Genomic DNA, 18798 nt, shown 5'->3' on the forward strand with positions numbered 1-18798 from the left:
TGTTATGTCATTGTCAATAATGTCCACAGATTACACACAGTTGCACAGACGATAAATGAAGGTCTGAGCCCAAAGACTCTACGCTATGGATATCATGGCTTCGTTCCACTAAGCGAGCACAACGATCACGCTCACGAGTCACGACCACAGTTTTAAGTGTTCCACATACTAATATTTATTAATCTGTGTTTTCCACTTTCTTTCGAGAGTTGGAGTCACATGAATCAGCCATGGATGTACAATTTCAAAGCAGGAGATAATTATAAATTAAGTAAGCGAAAAATAATAAAGAATGGGATCGACCGCGAGGAGATTTTTTATTTCTTTGATATTTTATTTTTACAGCTGGCAATTATAATTATTGTGAATGGTAATACACCCTGATCCGCCATCATACAAATTAAAATAAATACTTGACAGAAATAAATCAAGTAAACGTTCCATAGCTTTAATTTAGGAACTAAACTAGCAAATGGTGCTAGCTTTTCGTAATGGAATCATCTGAGAAGAAAGAGCATGAATTACCCGACGGCTGGGTGTTGTGTAAGTCCAAGTCCATTCCGGGAAGAAACTACTATTTTAATAGGAAAACTGGAAAATCTTCATGGACACAACCACAGGTAAGTTTCGTAATTTTTTTTGCATAAATTTTACTCGTATTACAATTTTTTGTTGTATATACTGAATGTCAGCAGCTCCTGTATCACTTGCACCTTTTAAATGCAGCAAATATTGCAAAATAACATTAATATTCTGTGTAATGGCGTAACTCAATTTTGTCCCTTTACCCAGGATGACGACGATTCCCAACAGAAAACTGGTAAAAAAGAAAAACCTGTCAAAAAACAGGACAAAAGAAAGAGAGAAGAGACTACGAAGAAAGTCGCGAAACGAAAAAGCGATGGTTACGAAGAAGGTACTTCGAGGAAAAAGACCAAACAAGGTACCATTTCAATTCTAATAGTTCCATTGATAGTATTGTTTATTATTTTTTTATATTAGACAATGCTATCGATGGTAAATACTGTCTTACTCTTTATTCTTATTTGTCTTTTCTAGATACTACAGATGCTTCAAGCAGTAACCTCAGTAATACCAGTAAATCTGGTAACAACAGTAAGACTGGCAACTCCAGAAAATTGGATAACAGTAGTAAAATTAGCAACAGCAGCAATTGTAATACCAAGGAGAGTCCAATGCAAAATGCAAAAAGAATTAAATTTGACAGCCCCCAAAGCACTAGCACTCCAAAGCTTCCAAAAATCACTCCTTCCAAAAGTGCACCCAGTTCAGCAGAAACATCACGTAAACATTGTCCTGTTAAAAACTTAGCTAGTGCAAGATTAGCGAACCTAAGGAGCTCGCTTAATTCTGAGGTTAAAAAAGAAGAATGTTCTGATACATCACAAAGCAAAAACAAAGTAAGCCCCAAAAATGAAACTCATCAAAGATCCAAAATTGAATGTCCAATGAATGAATCAAAAAGTACCCATTCGCCGAGCAGTGACAGTTTACAGTCAATTCCTTCTCCGTCACAATTCTTAGCGGCAAACAAAATAATATCTTCCATGAAGGCACAGTTGCCTGAAGAATATTGTAGTAAGGAAAAGCAGAAAGACATGTTTGCTGATATTGAGAAAGGTATGTAGTAAATTGTATTTACAATTTTTTGAGATATCTATAAAAATTAAAGAAAAAATCTTGTAAATTAAAGTTTCAAAGGTTCAAGCAATTTTTTATAAATTTTTTAATTAGCTGTTTGGGTATTGTTTCATGTATACCTGAAAAAAAATATGATTCTTCAAAAAGTATTTAATATATACAGATTTAACTTCCTTACAATACAAAATCACACAATCATCATCATCATCCCTCATATGAGGCCCATAGAGACCAAGTCGGTTTTGAGACTTGGTTGCTAACTATGGGTCTCATAAGATCACACAATAAAAGTGAATAAATATGAATTGACTATATGGTTAGTTCAGATGCTTCAAAACCTTTGCCTCACTAAAACTGCAGCAACTTGTATAAAGAAACGGGTATTCAAAGCACTATTAGGATTAAGAGCTGTAACAAAGGCCTGATCACCCTTATTATTAATCTCTTGACATACATCTTTCCTTCACTCATGGTAAATGGTGTTTGACCATTTAAAAAGCATTATCTGAGATATGTGTATAAACTTTTTTTTTGTTCTATGAAATATCATGCAATCAGTCAAAAAGACTATGAGCATATGCATTTTAGGTTTGATGTTGGTATGTGACATGAGTATCCCCCACATTCATATTGTTGTTAAAACTGGACTATTATACATCCAGCTCCAAGATTCTTTTTCTTTTAAGATAGTCTGGTATAGTGAGCTGAGCTGCTAGTGGATTGGGATGGTGTACCAATCTCTGTTTATTAGTCCTGCTACACTGTTGGATGTGTATAATGTAATTTAAATAATATATTTCATTCCAGGCATAAACAGTCAGACAACTGAATATCCATTTTCAAAACACCCAGCTACACCGCCACAGTTTTCAGAAGCTAGTAAACTTGTATCAGCCATTAAATCTAAATTAGCTTACAAAGTGTCTTCATCTAAAGACTCAAAGCCATACACATCAGCAAAAGACAGGATGGAGTCGCTGAGATCTAGTCTGAGTTTGGAGGCTGAAAGGGAAGAAGAGGATAGTTTTTTATATCAAAGTAACAAATTGGATCCTAAAAAACAAGATGAAGCTATGGAGGTTGAAGAGATAAGAGAGGTATGTTTTAATTTTTTTAATAATTTCCACTAGGTATACTTGTACAAAAGTGGCCTCAGCCTGAGCAAACAATCAAACAAACAAGCAATCAAATCTTTCCTCTTTATAATATTAGTATAGACAGTGTAAGTAACATCAACATGTTTATCTATTTTTAGGTAAAAAATGACATTCCTACATTTCCTGTGCAACAGGAACACCACGGAAACTCTGATAATGTGATACTAGTTATTGATACTAACATATTTATACATGAACTCGACTTAATTAAGAATGTGCTCAATTCACATATTAAAGGTAAGGTACAATTTAACTATTTTGAAAGTCAATCTAACAATATAATTAGCAAAATACTCATTCAAGAGTTTTATAAAGTTTAGTATCAAGGCAATAAAGAGTTTTATCGTATTTTAATTAAAATTTTTATTTCAAGATTGTTTGACTATAACCAGAACTCTTATTTTTATCTCCTTTACTACCATACTCTCTTGGTTACGTTCTGTCAACATACCTTACAAACATTTTTTTTAGTTCCAATTATTTTTTGTTCCAATTTTATCTGCAATCTGATGTGTGATGTGAGACTGTTGGCAGTTGAAGCGTGATTCCAGCAAACAATCTACTCCTAATTTCTTTTTTTTATAAATATATATTTGTTAACCCGGTAGGTCTTTTAGGCAAAGTCCTTATAAAACATAGACAAAGTTATGTTATGTCTTGTGCCTGTTAATGACATCATGATCAACTGATGATGGTGATCAATATGTATTTTTTTAATCTTTGTAAGTTAGCTGATTGATTAGATGGAAGTGGGCTAACTTGTTAGAAGTAGGATGAAAATCCACACCCCTTTCGGTTTCTACACAACATCATACCGGAATGCTAAATAGCTTAGCAGTACATCTTTGACAGTAGGGTGGTAACAAGCCACAGTGGAAGCCTCCCACCAGCTAAAAAAGCTTTACATAGCCTCTTGCAATACCATAATGTCCATAGGCTCTTTAAACTAACTACATGCATACTTACCTGAACTACTTTTTCCTATAGTGATATGGAAAATATTTTTATTGAAGGTTACAGTGAGCCACCAACACTGCTAGTGCCATGGCGGGTCATCAACGAGTTGGATTTCATGAAGGACCACAACAATGGCAAAGCATCAATTTGCAAGCGCGCCAGAGCTGCCATGGACTACCTTTATAAGTCGCTACCTGAAAATAATCGGATTAAAGGTAGCAGTTATATTATAATTACTCATATATGATAAAACTGTCCAACAATTCTTTACATTGTAAATATTTATTGGAGGGCATATAATTAAAGCCTGAAACTATAAATATTTTTTATTTTTTGTTTATAAATAAATAAATAAATAAAATAGCCTTTATTAATGAAGATTTTGTACATTTAAATTATGTCCCTAATCTCATTGTGCCTCATGGCAAAGGCCTCCTCCAGCTCCTGCCAGTGTTTCCTGTCCAGAGCTACTCTCCTCCAGAATGGGCCAGCTGTAAGCTTCAGCTCGTCTTCCCACCGTCTATGCTGCCGTCCCTTTTTCCGTCTCCCATTGCGAGGGCACCATTGTGTGACAAGGGTACTCCACTTTTCTTGAGGATCCCGAAGCATATGACCTGTCCATCTCCACTTAAGCTGGTCCATCCTGGTTAAAATGTCGGTAACTCTGGTCCTGTTCCTTATATCAAGGCTTCTTATCGTTGTATCCTTTTTTGTTTATATGAAAAGTCAAACATTTTTAGCTTCTTTACATTCAATGAACATATTATTCATTATGAGAAGTACAAACATAAATGCTCAAAGAACAAAGACATTTGTAATTATGTTTGTCCCTATCATATTTAGTATGGGGCATTTTTAACAATTCTCGGTACCGCCACAAAGATGTCCCTCTATCTCCAATATTTATACAATTTGAAAAACTGTCATATTGGTATTGCTATTGGTTACCGTAGTTACCCATGGTAGCAGAGCATGGAATGACAAAGTTTCAGTCTTCATAAAATGATGTAGGTCAGTCTAACTCAGGCTCTCGCGCGCGGCTAGGGGCCGCGCATATGTACTAGGATAAAATACCCGACCGAAGCCCGTACACGTGAAGTCAAGCCGGAGAACAGTTACGCGCGCGGCCTATAACTTAGTATAAAATTATATATGTGTGATGGATTACTTAATTTGCTTAGTTTACTGTGTTTATAACAGGACAGTCGTTGAGGGATTCTAATTCTCACATCTACCCTTGTGAGGTGCCAGATGATGAGATATTGAACTGCAGCCTACAACAGATCGAGAGGGGAAGAAATGTGGTAAGCTTATTTATGTTGCTATTTACACCTGATGCAATGTGTGATGTTTAAGATGGTAGTGCGTTGACTTGTTGTAGTGCATTGACTTGTTGTTCAGAATCCTTTATTCCATATATTAAAACAAAGTTATGTTTCTCAGATCCTAGTGTCGAACGACAAGAACCTGTGCAACAAGGCGACGATCAACGGCGTGAAGCGCATCAACGTGCAAGAGCTGAAGGGGCTGGTGGAGAGCAAGCCGCAGCCCAGCGACCCCGACCTGCTGGCCAGCGTCAAGCGCTACCAGCAGACCGTCTACCATCTGCTGGCCAACATACTTGAGGTAATATAGTGTTGAACGACAAGAACCCACAGGTTATAATTATTATTATGACACTTCTGATTTCACACATTGATTGCTCACACATTGATTGCTTGACGACAAATTACTATTTTAGAGAATAGACTAATAGGCTATGAACATGGATTGTATTACACCCGACTTCACCAACAAAATTGTCTGTGGTTTTTTTAAAAGGGACAAGGTAAACTCACACATTGAAAATATTTTACACCAATAAATATATTTTGTGTCCTTACACTACACACAACTATTCAAAACACAAACACATATTGCAATATTTTTTACACACACTAGTAAAACTTTAACAAACTTGTCTTTTAGTCTCATCACACAGAATGTTCAATTACTTGATTGATGTTTTAGTAATTGCCTGAAGGATCAATTATTTTTGGATATTGTTTTATTACATTTTTGATATAAATAAGTTTAGAAATAATCACAATATAACTTGCATCTTTCAGTACACTTTAAGTTGTTAACCATTTTTTACACAATTCAACTGCAGAAACCGGCATTTTTTTAGACGACAATTACGATTACAAATCTGAAACACCGTAACTGTATGAACGCGTTAGATCTTACATTTTGACAGGATGGTAACGTCTAGGGAGCCAGGTCCATATCTAATTAAACAAACAGTGCGATAATTTCAACTATTTACATATAATGCTTGTATCTCTGTGTGATCGAATCAGAAATGAGGAGATCCGCAGATGAACCAAAGTCACTGACACAGCTCAACGCGTCGCGGAGCTAAAGTGGCAATAGGCGGGGCGCATAGTTCGAGAAGAACCGATGGACGTTAGGGTCTCAAGGTTCTGGAATGCCGACCACGCATTAGAAAGCGCAGTGTTGGTCAACCCCCCACTAGGTGGACTGACGACATCAAGTGAGTCGCAGGGATTCGCTGGATGCAGGCGGCTCAGTATCGTGATGTTTGGAAGTCCCTACAAAAGGCCCATGTCTTGTAGTGGACGTCTATCGGCTGATACGATGATGATGATGAAATAGAATGTAAAGCTGGTTTCATTGCTGAAGCAATTGCTTCATGATTCCAGAACGAAATGCGTGCGAAGTTCAACAACCTGTGGCAGCACGTGCTGTTCAAAGCGCCGCCCTGGACGTTGGCGGACGTGCTGCAATGTTTGCTGCACCATTGGGTGGCGGTGTTCAACGAGGTGTTCCCGCGGATAGAGCCACTCATCAGGGACCTCAAGGACAGCTTGATGACTATTGAGAGGAAAAGTGAGTTGACTCTGTTACAATTATTGTAACAGCTTATAAACTTTCAATAATATTTATTTATTATGCACCATGCACATCCTATTCCTATTGTATGGATGTTTGCTACTCTTTGACGCCGCAACTTCTGAACCGATTTGGCTGAAATTTAAAACAAACAAAATATCCTGGACTCACACATAGGCTACTTTTTTATCCCGGAAAAATTAGTGGTTCCTGCGGAATTTGTGAAAAATTGAATTCCACGCGGACGAAGTAGCGGGCGTCCGCTAGTTTATAATAATTTATTATGCATATTTTGGAGTTCACAATCTATCGACAGTTTACAATCTCGCGAGATAAATTATAAACTAATAGTATTTACAATTTTACGGTGACATAAAACAAAATTCTTCATCATAAAATGAGCTGTCACTACAAAACACTATCTGAACATAGTGGTATGTTAAAGCATGGTAGAATACTCTCTGAGTATTAGGAGGTTGATTTATACATTCACTACTAAAAAAGCGGTAAAGACACCCAGTCTTGAAGAAGCATTAACAGAAACTGCCACCTAGCAGTACTAGTTTGTTACATTACAGTATACTAGTTTGTTATATTTTTTGAAAGAAACTTGGAATGTCTATGTAACGATAAGGCTGTATTCTCAAATCGTTGTTTTTTGTTATAATTGTAATTCTCACTGGTACTTTTATATACATTACTTATAATTTTATATTAAATTTTTAATAAAAAGAAGTTCATGGAATGGTCCCCTGAATGCACTATTGTGTTTTTGAATATATAAACACAATTCATTCAAATTTTACAACCATTTGAAAGGCGACAGTTTCTGTATTTGTGTTTGTTACTGCTTCACCAGAAAATAAAATTAAAAAGAATATGCTACTTTTCTTTTCAGATTCAAACACGCTAACCCAATCTGAGGTTGCTAATTTCAAGGAACTATGTTTGGATGTCGCAAAACGGTGTCAAATCATACCAGAGTACATGGAGTTGGCGAAGGCGACAGTTGAGCGACTGTTGCGCAACGGAAGCGAAGTTGACACAACTGATGCAGTTGTTGACGCTTTTGAGGGCGTCTGGACAGTTTTCTCCAGCTATTGGTAAGGGAAATTATGAATATCTGCATTCCGATGATTCACTGTGTTCATGCCAGGCCATTGTGTGGTAGATAGTAAAACTCCGAGCAGATCCCGGGACTTGAGTATATGAAGGCAAAGGCGACAGTCGAGCGACTGTTGCGTAATGACAGCGAAGTTTACACAACCGATGCAGTTGTTGACGCTTTCAAGGGCCTCTGGACGGTGTTCTCCGGTTCAAAGAAAATAAATCTCTGAAACGTGCGTTGTTGGTTGTAAGTTAATGGAAACTACTTGGTAAAATTATATCTGAGAATGAAGCGACGAAATATAATTATTATCACCATTATCTTATAATATTAATACCTGACCTTTCGAAAGTGCTTGTAAACTAAGCCCAATTGAAATAAATGAATATTGAATTGAATTGAACATTGGTAAGGGCAATGAATATTTTAGCATTCCATGTAATCTATTTGAAGTAAACGTCTTTAAGTGTGTATGTTCATTATATTATCTTTAACTCAAAACTAGATAGCTATATTCTATCTAGGCAAGCGCGATTTACGATACGCATAATTGCTTACTGTCAAACGTGATTCTTATACCTATCATTAAAAAAAAATGTTTTTAGCGCGAAGCTGGCCAATGAGCTGGGCGTGCCGCACAGCATAGAGGACAAGCTATCGGGCAGCGAGCCGCTCGCAGCGCTCTCTGCCAAGTGGGTGCTGTTCAGCAGCAACGTCACCGACCTTACCACTGCCATCGACAGGTTAGTGGGAACAGTGAAATGAAGCGTGCGTAATTACGTGTGTGCGTGCGTGATTGCGTGCGTGCGTGATTGCGTGTGTGCGTGCGTGATTGCGTGATTGCGTGCGTGCGTGATTGCGTGTGTGCGTGCGTGATTGCGTGCGTGCGTGATTGCGTGCGTGCGTGCGTGCGTGCGTGCGTGATTGCGTGCGTGCGTGCGTGCGTGCGTGCGTGTGTGCGTGGAATGTGTTTAAGTGCAAGCGTGCGTGCGTTAGTGCGTGTATGTGTATTACTTACAGGCGAAGTTAAACAAAAGTTTGTAATAAAATCAGCTTTGTGCGTGTTCCAGCGTGCTCAGCACAGACAGCACAGACAGCATGGAGGCGCGCGTGCACAGGCTGCAGTGCGCGCTCAACTCCGCGCTGGCGGCCATCTGCACGGGCACCAACGTGACGCGGGACGAACTGCATTCATTTTGTATCACATGCAGGTAAACATTTATTTTGTTACATTGAAATCCTCCCATTCCATTACGTTACGCTCAAATCGTCCGATTTTCGAAAAGTGTAGTTTTAGCTATTAACTCACTTACCTTATCTTAATTTGACGTACTGATCATACCCACCAATATTAAGGGCTCATACTTGGTGGAGGTACTTAACAACGTGCAAGGTATAGTCCCTTATGTTCATCTGCCGTGCTCGAGTAACTGCAAAAGTCCCCTCTTCGGCTCCCCTACTATAAAGGAGATGGACCATTTCAGGTCCACTCTTGTACCCCGTACCAAAAAAAATTAAAAAATACAAGGATTTTATTAAAATTTATTAAAGTGAATAAATCAAACTAAATAAAAATAAATAAATAAAATAAAAACCCAAGTTTTTGAGTTATATCAAGATGGCGCCATTATAGCAACTATGACATGACAATTGACAGCAAACGTCAAATCGATTACTGCATTGAAAACGTCATCTATCCCCGCCATTATTACTCTTAATAATGTTGCATTTCTTGGGAGATAATGAATATTATTTCGAAAGAATTAAAGTAAATTCGTGGATTTGTATTATTAAAAATAGTTAAAAAAAATATTATCTTTTATTTCCGCTAGGGTACAATGACTGATCCTCCATACAGTTTTGGACCATCTCCTTTGTACTAAAATAATTTGTATGTGCAGGAGCATGCTACAGGAAGCGCACACCAAGTTCTGCCAGCTGTCGGAGCTCCTGAACGTGTGTAACAGTAGGTTAGGATAGGTCTGCGTATTAGTGTGAATTGATTGCGTTGTACGTCACAATTGATGCGGTTACATTATAGTCTAAGATCCGTTATTACAAATATATACCCTCATCTGTTATTCAATAAGTTGACACTTTTTTTTTAATGTCTTAAATAGTTCATTATCGTTCTACTAGACTGATTTTTTTTTTCATATTTTTTTGAGAGATTATGTTTTTGACAATACGAGCCAAAACGCCTGTCGGCCATGACAGTCTATATTTCAACTGTTTCATGACGTCACTATACTAAATCCCATACATATGGAGTGTTTAACAAAAATATTAATTAACAATTAGTTTGACGTTTAGTACATAAAGTGTGTCAGTGACGTCACAAAATGGACGACAGCGTTTTTGGCGTTTGGAAAATTTGATTAAATACGTGATATTTTAATTAAGTTTTTTAAGAAATCCTTAACTTTTATTAATTGGTATTGATATATTTCGGACCCTTATTCCATGTACTACACTAAATTAATATTGTTTATATTTAAATTTGATATGAGTCAACTACTCCTATTGTGATTAGAAATAAATGGTAGATAATATTCACCTTGACTAATTGCACATAGATTGCCCAGTTAAATAGTGACCAAACAATATATATATTTTTTAATTTATAACTGAAAATTTTTGGTCAACTTCCCTCATCTGTTATTTAAAAAAAATGTAAAATAATATCCCAAACAAAACTGAAAACACATAGGTTGCCTGCTCTCAAGCTGGCACAACTGTAGTTTTGCCTAGATATTGTATTAGTCCAGTTACTTTAAAAACCACTATATTTGGAATACAAATTAATCGAGAAAACTCAATTTGACAGAAGAGGGAAGTTGACCAAAAATTTTCAGTTATAAATTTAATATTTTTTTATTGTTTGGTCACGCTTTTAACTAGGCAACCTATGTGCAAGGAGTCAAGGTGAATATTATCTATATTTATTTCTAATCACAATTGAATAACAGATCTAATAACGGATCTCGTACCATAATATTTTATTTGTTTTTTAAATTGTATTTTAGTTGTATGTTTTTATTTGTTATTATCCGTGATAAACTTGACAATATCATCATCTATTATGACAAATTCGTTAGTAACATTCCCGATGGCGGGTAAAGTACTACACAGCGCATTATGTTACGAATAAGTCTTCAGATATCTCAGAATATCCTATATAACATTAATCGATATTATAATATACGAGTATGTGTAAAATAGTTAATAACCTATTTAATTTGATTAAATAGGTTATTAATTATTTAATCAAATTAAAAGTTTCATTTGTTTTATAAACTTTTCTATATATATTGAAAAAAGACACAAATAAATAAATAAATATAACAAAATTCTTCACATTGGATTTTCTGTTAAATCAGAGTGACGTCTCGTGGATTTGTCAGTTTTCTTGGATAATAGCAAAATATTCAAATAGCCTGCAAACCCAGCCCGCCTTTTATTCTCCTCTTCTTGGTAGGTCCTGTAGTCCCTTAAAGTAGATTGATAATAATGACATTATATCTCAGACTAATTACATAAAGACCTGCCTCGCTTATATACTTTTCTGTCAAAGTATATGATCAACGATCTAATGCAATTGTAAAAACTGTCTCGATGAAACTGAAGAATCGATGTTTCATAGATGTAATCGTGTTTGTGTAGTTGAATGGTGTTAATAACGGTCAACTTCTAGTCAAGTATAAGATAATTACATAATCAAGCTTGTTTTCCTCAAAAAAAAACCAGGCAATTTTGTTCGTGAATTTAGGTGCGATAGTCCTAGTCTTTTTATAATTAGTCTGAGCACTATATCGATTGCGGAGGTATTAAAATCTATTGATAAATACAGGGCTGGTTTCTCCACCTTCTGATAAGTGTCGGAGAGGTTATTCACAACTTTTGCCTTCTTCATTTGAAAAAAAGTAAAAAAAAATACTTTTAAACTATCTCACACTTCCAAGAAAGTGGTGAAATATGCACTTTGCTGGCTATAATTTTTCAAAATAGCCAAATGTTACTTCAAATGTATGTTATATTTGTTAAATATTGGGTTTAGATATAAATGTAAATTATGTAATAATAAGTAATCGTTATCGATTGTGACCGTACCTTGATCTAGTCGCAATTTGTACAAACGTATTGTCATTTAGAGAAATTTGTATAAAGAAATATACTTTATATTTAATGTTTACCTTCAATTTGTTTATGAAGTTTCTTTCATGCTTAACAAGTTAACAACACAGTGCACTAATTCTGAAAAATACTGTATGTAGTTTAAGAGCCCGTGTACGCTAGACCTTCGTCATTTTATAAAAGCTGAAAATTTGTCAGCTCATGCTTCTACCATAAGTAAGTACAGTAGCCAATTATGAAGTTTGGACCGTGGTGGCTTTGGGAGGTAGCAGGTTTTAAGGATAGACCCTAAACCGTCTAGGTATGAAGTGTAATTTTTTTATGTTTTCCTCGGTATAATATTAGAAATTATATTCCCAGTCGCCAGTCACTTAGCTTTATGGCAACCCTTCGAAAAACACTATTTAATTTGATACTTTAAGAGTCTACTTTATACTTTGATGGTTGAGGGTCTGGATCCTTGAAACCTGCTATCTCCCAAAGCCACCACAGTCCTAACTCCGCAGTTGGTTACGGTACTCATCTATAGTAGGAGCATGAGCTGCTTTCAGCTTTTATAAAATGACGAAGGTCTGGTTCTCGCTGGCTCTCCCTCTATTGGGTTACCTAATTAAATGATTTATTATTTTGTTTTTGTAATTAAATTAATTTATTTTAAGTCTGATTTTTCTTATACTTGAACAGAACTTACTTAAATCAGTTTGTAACTTTTTCGCTTTGTACCAATCATGGACTAATATTTATTTAGATGCCGCTTTTTTATTTAGTCTAATCAAAATGTAAACAATTTTAATCTCGCGTCTGTAGGCGATTATAAAAAGTTTTTATTTATTCATCAATAGAATATAAACAAAATGATGTAATAAATTTATCGTTGAATTATTTTATACTTTTTTTGCAATTGACTGGCCTCACTGGTATGGCCAGTTGATTATTATTTTTCTCTTCAAGATATTTGGTATTACTATAAAATATAATGAGTTTTTAATCAGGCGGCAATGACTGAAAATCTTTTTTAACGCTGCTCTATTAATTCTTGCAATCGCAGTTTTTTAAAACAAATCAAAACACGGACCATTTAGACAGACTGAGCGGTATCTAGCTAAATAAAAGTCCTTGGTACCAACAATACATTCTCGTATTGTTGTTTGTATTATAATCTTATTTTGCACTTTTTATATGGGTTTTGTGAATCAAATAATTAGGTAATATGGTATGTTGAAAGGAACTTCATTGTCTTCCAAGACTGACTAATAATTATATTTTGATTACTTGAATAAGTTATTGTATTTTTTTTTACAGAATGTCCTCACATTAATAGCTTGCGTAATGTCAGCCGCTGACTGTGACTCAACAAAATATTGATAAAAAATCATATAATAAAGAGACATATGAGTTCAGAATACTAGAGTACATATATGTATGTATTATATGTACTATAGTATTCTGTATTGTCTGATTAAGGACTATGCATCTGATTCTAATTGAGGCCAGATATATTTGTTTCTATACCTTGTTGATATTACATAAAACAATATATTTTTTATTTAACTCAATTTAAATCATGAATTTCAGTTAATAATTTAAAAATGCCGGGAAATCTAATAATAGAAAAACGCTCGCTGTTGGTCCGTTTGAAAATTGACTTCATTTTCCATGTTAACAAGTTTAGTAGGTCTATGCGACCCACAACATTTCATGGAAAGGCTAAATGACCATTTATGGTTCTTTCGTCCAAAACCCAAATATAACGAAAGAGAGAGAGATCGAGCAACAATTCCGGTTCGGCGCTATTTGACATGGTGTAAAAATGCTTTAAATATCTAAATATATAAATGCGAAAAGTCACTCATCACGAAATCTCAAAAACAAATTGACGCAAAAAGATGAAATTTGCCAGGGAGGAAGTTTATACAATGGATTTTGCAAGATTTTCAAGTATTTGAAGGTCTACGCGCGAATGAAATCACGGGCATCCGCTAGTATTAGATAGGAGTTGCAGAAAATAATAATGTTTTATTTCGAGAATTTACTTTTATCATAGTGTTGTCAGGAATAGACTAAAAAAATACATGCAAATTGTCTACTACTTGATCACAGTCTGCGGTTTTTGGTACGCCGGGTATGAATGTTATGGGTTTCTCGAATGCATTTGAATTATATTGAAAAAACTTTTTCACTACAGCTGTTTCACGAGAGTGGGATATGATTGGTGACTTTAGCTGGTGGGAGACTTCGGCCGTGGCTAGGTACCACCCTACCGGCAAAGACGTACCGCCAAGCGATTTAGTGTTCCGGTACGATGTCGTGTAGAAACCGAAATGGGTGTGATTTTCATCCCACGCCTAACAAGTTAGCCCGCTTCCATCTTAGATTGCATTATCACTTACCATCAGGTGATTGTAGTCAAGGGCTAACTTTTAAAGAATAAAAAATGGTGAGGTAGATTTGTTAACATAACATACATTCGAGTCACACATATGTAGCTCAAACGATAAAATAGCATTGCATCATCACATATACTATATACTATATTTAAAGGCCTGCAGGCATAATTTTCTTTACCAATAATTCCAAAACAGTAAAAGCAAAATTGTCCAGTTTTTAAGTAAAATTTTCAACATGATTGTGCGTCTTTTTATTATAAGAGGTCAGTGGTTTCTGTCCCTTTATTATCTCTTCTAATTGTTTGAGCTACAGGACACCGCGAATTTACTAAAACTTAAAGTTTACATTTATTTTTGTTAAGTTTATATGTTCTGTATATAATGTTGTTTATCATATATCTAGTGTTAAGTTAGATTGTAACCGCTGTATCGTCTATATAAATGTATATTAACTTATACCCTAATATATACTCAGAGGTATGACGTCATATTAAAGTGGGCGGATAATTGTGCCTCTGAGTATATTATTTATATACCATAAGGGTGCCACCCGTCCATTCACCAACTGCACCCAACTTTGGGTGTACCAGGAATTCCTATATGAATGACCACCCATTTGGTTCGATTTCCGTAGATAATAATTAATAGTTGATGTAAATAAATAAAGTGTGTTTACAAATGAATCTCTGGGAATGAATGAACAGTCCATGAAAAAAAAAATAAAGGTTGCGTATATATATAATCAACCAAGTTCTTATAAAATTCTGTTTACTCGTACAACCATTAAATTATGATTTAAATATTATTAATAAATGAAGTATGTTTATAAAGATATGAAGCTTTGTAAAATAAATTTATTATTTAATTAAATCAAATTAAATAAGTCAGTAATATGAAATCATACTTTTAATCACGCTTTTGAAGTGTACTTCCCAACTTTAATACATGCATTTAAATATTGTATAGGAGTTTCTGCACACCCAGTGGTGAGTGAACGTGTCTAACCCCAATGTATTTAGTAACCAAAAAATTTTCTAAGAAATGTGTTCACAAAAATGTGGTCACATTGGACCACAATTTAATAGAAGACGATACTGCTCCCCTAGCCAAGTGGCACGTCGATTCTCTTTCTAATCAACTAAAAACTAGAAAAATGAAAACTAGAAAAATGTATTGAAATGACAGATCTTGAACACGTGACCTGTCGATAGCAAATGTCATTCCCATACATCTTTCTAGTTTTCGAAGCGTTAGCGATCGTAGAAAGAGAATCGACGTGCCATTTGTATAGTTACACGGGGCTAGTATAGTTTGTCTAGAAGTTAATTTGTCTTTGGAAGTACTTGTCTGATTTTAATAGCTCGTTCGTGTGTGAATACGGAAAAGCATCAGCAAAGCGTCTGCGTTTAAGTGCGGATTTGATAAACGGTTTTCGATGTCACACTAAGTGCATATACGTCTTCGTATCAATGTGAATAATTTAACAATCCGTTTCTGCTTTGTTGACGTTACTTTACGTCACACACACAAAGGCATATGTCATTACTTCTAAGTCCAAAGGCACTGTATTCTGGTAGGAGAAAAACTATATCAAAAAATACTGTACTACCCTGCAGAGGGTGTATTTTTATTAGGGAGACATATAGGTTTTGCTAAATAATGCTCGCATACTCACTGCCTGTACAGATTCCAAAAAGTAAGCATATGCTGTCGGTACAGTCTGCAAAGATTTATAATTTATTCTTTAACTGCACGGCTATAGGCAAACCATAAATGTCCTCAGTCCTCTCCTTCGCAGTACAATGGACGTGTTGGGTTGTGAGGTGCGGGCTATTACACGCGAAATTAATGAATGTATTGATACGTGCTGAGGATAGCGAGGTGCGGGCTATAACACGCGAAATTAATGAATGTATTGACACGTGCTAAGGATCGAGGGTTTGTCATTGTGGAATGAGACAAAGTTAAGCGTTACATGCAACCCACGACCTATTTAGTGATGATAAATCGACCAATAATCTATTTGCCTCTTGTAAACAGTGTTTAAACTGAATTATGGAAGTATTATAAGCTATATTTTATTTTGTCCCGTCAATAATAACCAGTAAAAAAATGATATAAATGAAAAAATATCTACGTAAAATTTTTGCCACCGAAACACAACACATTAGCAAGTGACGTCATTCATAGAGATAACAGCGTGATTGGCGTTTGAAGTGATGTGATTATATCACGTCACCGCAAGCGCCAATAACAAACCGATGCCTTGTAACGAATGACGTTACAGTTTATGATTAGCGTTTGCGGTGACGTGATAAAAATACAATTTTGTTTTATAAAAATATTACAATTACGAGATTATTTTCACACAATCGTAGCCGAGGTCACACTTGATCGCTTTACTCCGACCTTAGTTTGTATCGCGTTACAAGCTAGACTAACCCCGATCGATCAATCAATACAAAGTACATCTTATTGTATGTGGCTAAAGTTTCTGTTTGACAGCTTTTTGGTTAATGGGGGAAGTAGCCACGAGTAGGAGTAGGGGTACGGAAGAAGTAAGTTCTCATAAGTCAAAGCGAAGCTTGACCGGGTCTGCTAATTTATGACATATCCTACTATAAGTAAGATACGAGAACCATCTATTTATATATTTAACAACGCCGAGCAATTGTGGACCTTATGGTTCTAGCAATAACATCCTTTGTATTAAGAAAGTGTCTGCCGCCCGCTCCTTTCTTCCCTGTACCGCGAAGTCGAGGACCCTTGCGATTTGCCTGTAGTTTGTGTATATAACACGAAAGTGGTTCTTTAAGTATAATACATGTATTATTGTATAAATGGTGATTGTATATTGTAGGTAATAAAAATTTAATATATTTAATGATTAATCTATGGTTGTTTGTATGGAGTAAAGTGTTTGAAAAACATGTTCTTTTTTACTTTCCAAATATTGTATCTATTTAATACATGTTTAATCTTGTGGACTTACAATTTGGATTAATATTTATTATTCATACAGTTATTGAATGGGCTTAAAATTTTACTTGACTTATACCTACGAGTAGATACATTATTGCAATTTTTTTTAAAAGCCTTGTCTGCGAATTTAGGAAAAAGGCAAACTTTGTGAAAAAATAAATCGCGGCTATAGTATTTATTATTAAAATTAAACAAAGGCTAATTGGTCCAGTGTCCATGATCAAAATTTTTTAACTGTATGGGTATTCATCTGATTTAATTGTAGAAATGTTGAACTACGCCAAACTTCAAGGCCGCTCTAAACACGCAGCGTATAGTTGCACAGTGTACAAAAACAACCTAGCGGGGTGATATTGTCGGTGCATTTGACTTGTTGCAACTTCAGAGCGGACTAGAAATTTGGCGCATATTCGTATACCTAAAATGATACCTCCATTTCATTTTGCTGTTATGTATTAACGTAACGATAACCTATTCTGTAACTATGTTCTTAGACTTCGACAGTATGAGTATGGAATTCGTCTCTGGTTCTCTGTCTATAGTTCTCTCTGTATAGTCTTTTTTTCTGTCTATAGTTCTCTCTGTGTAGACATAGAGAGATAGAGACGAAAGTGCGACCCACACTGTCGACATTGAAAATATCGTATAACTCTTCTGTTTATCCAGGATTTGGGGAATATTTTTTACAACTGGTCAAACAAAATTTCCCTGAGTAATTTCTTCTTGACGCTAAAATAATTACGAAAATAATTTGTCTATTCTGGTAGTTAACGACGCACGGAGGTATTAAAGCAGAGAATCGATAGTAATCAATTGTAAAAATGTCACCCGGATTCTGGACTATAATATATATATTCTGTCTTAATAAATTAAAATTTTTTGGTGTCAGTGCGCGAATCAATCCGCTTTGGTGCATTTTCTATGAGTTTATGTAACTGTTATTACTTATTACATTATGATGTCAGTAAACTGTCTATAACTTTTGTATGTCGAATTTTTATTCCAGTTACAATTAATGTCATGAAAGTTTACTAATTAACAATATGCAGAGTATGGTTTAGCATGTTTCTCATCACTTAGGAGGATTTAACTGCCTCGCTAGTCCTGTAATTTGCCTATGTGACTTCGGATCAGTAGGTCCTAGATGATCCTGGTCATTATCATTAAAATTTGATGGTGATTGTTACAGTAGCACACATAAAATAACCCGCAGCGTGGTCCTCTTCTATAAAGATCCGAGCCCTGGCGTTCTATTAGACTACTAAAATGTCAATTAAAATGAGCCGTGATAGCCCAGTGGATATGACCTTTCCGATTCCGGAGGGTATGTGTTCGAATCCGATCCGGGTTATGCACCTCCAACTTTTCAGGTATGTGCATTTTAAGAAATTAAATATCACATGTCTCAAACGGTGAAGAAAAAACATCGGGAGGAAACCTGCATACCACACAATTTTCTTAATTATCTGCGTGTGTGAAGTCTGCCAATCCGCATTGGGCCAGCGTGGTGGACTAT

At 35.5% G+C, this 18798-nt stretch overlaps 1 protein-coding gene across 1 annotated transcript; it reads left to right on the forward strand.

Annotated features, from left to right (window-relative positions):
* Positions 1-350: 350 nt before the first annotated feature.
* Positions 351-18269, forward strand: LOC112042813 (transcriptional protein SWT1). Its single transcript, XM_024078019.2, has 13 exons — positions 351-620; positions 793-943; positions 1060-1641; positions 2470-2759; positions 2918-3056; positions 3833-3991; positions 4977-5080; positions 5220-5402; positions 6482-6668; positions 7570-7774; positions 8385-8522; positions 8850-8990; positions 9681-18269. The coding sequence occupies exons 1-13, from the start codon at positions 492-494 to the stop codon at positions 9757-9759; spliced, it is 2487 nt and encodes an 828-aa protein (XP_023933787.2). The 5' UTR covers positions 351-491; the 3' UTR covers positions 9760-18269.
* The last annotated feature ends 529 nt before the right edge of the window (positions 18270-18798 follow it).

The sequence above is a fragment of the Bicyclus anynana genome, chromosome 9 (assembly GCF_947172395.1).
Source record: "Bicyclus anynana chromosome 9, ilBicAnyn1.1, whole genome shotgun sequence".
Classification (NCBI taxonomy): Eukaryota; Metazoa; Arthropoda; class Insecta; order Lepidoptera; family Nymphalidae; genus Bicyclus; species Bicyclus anynana.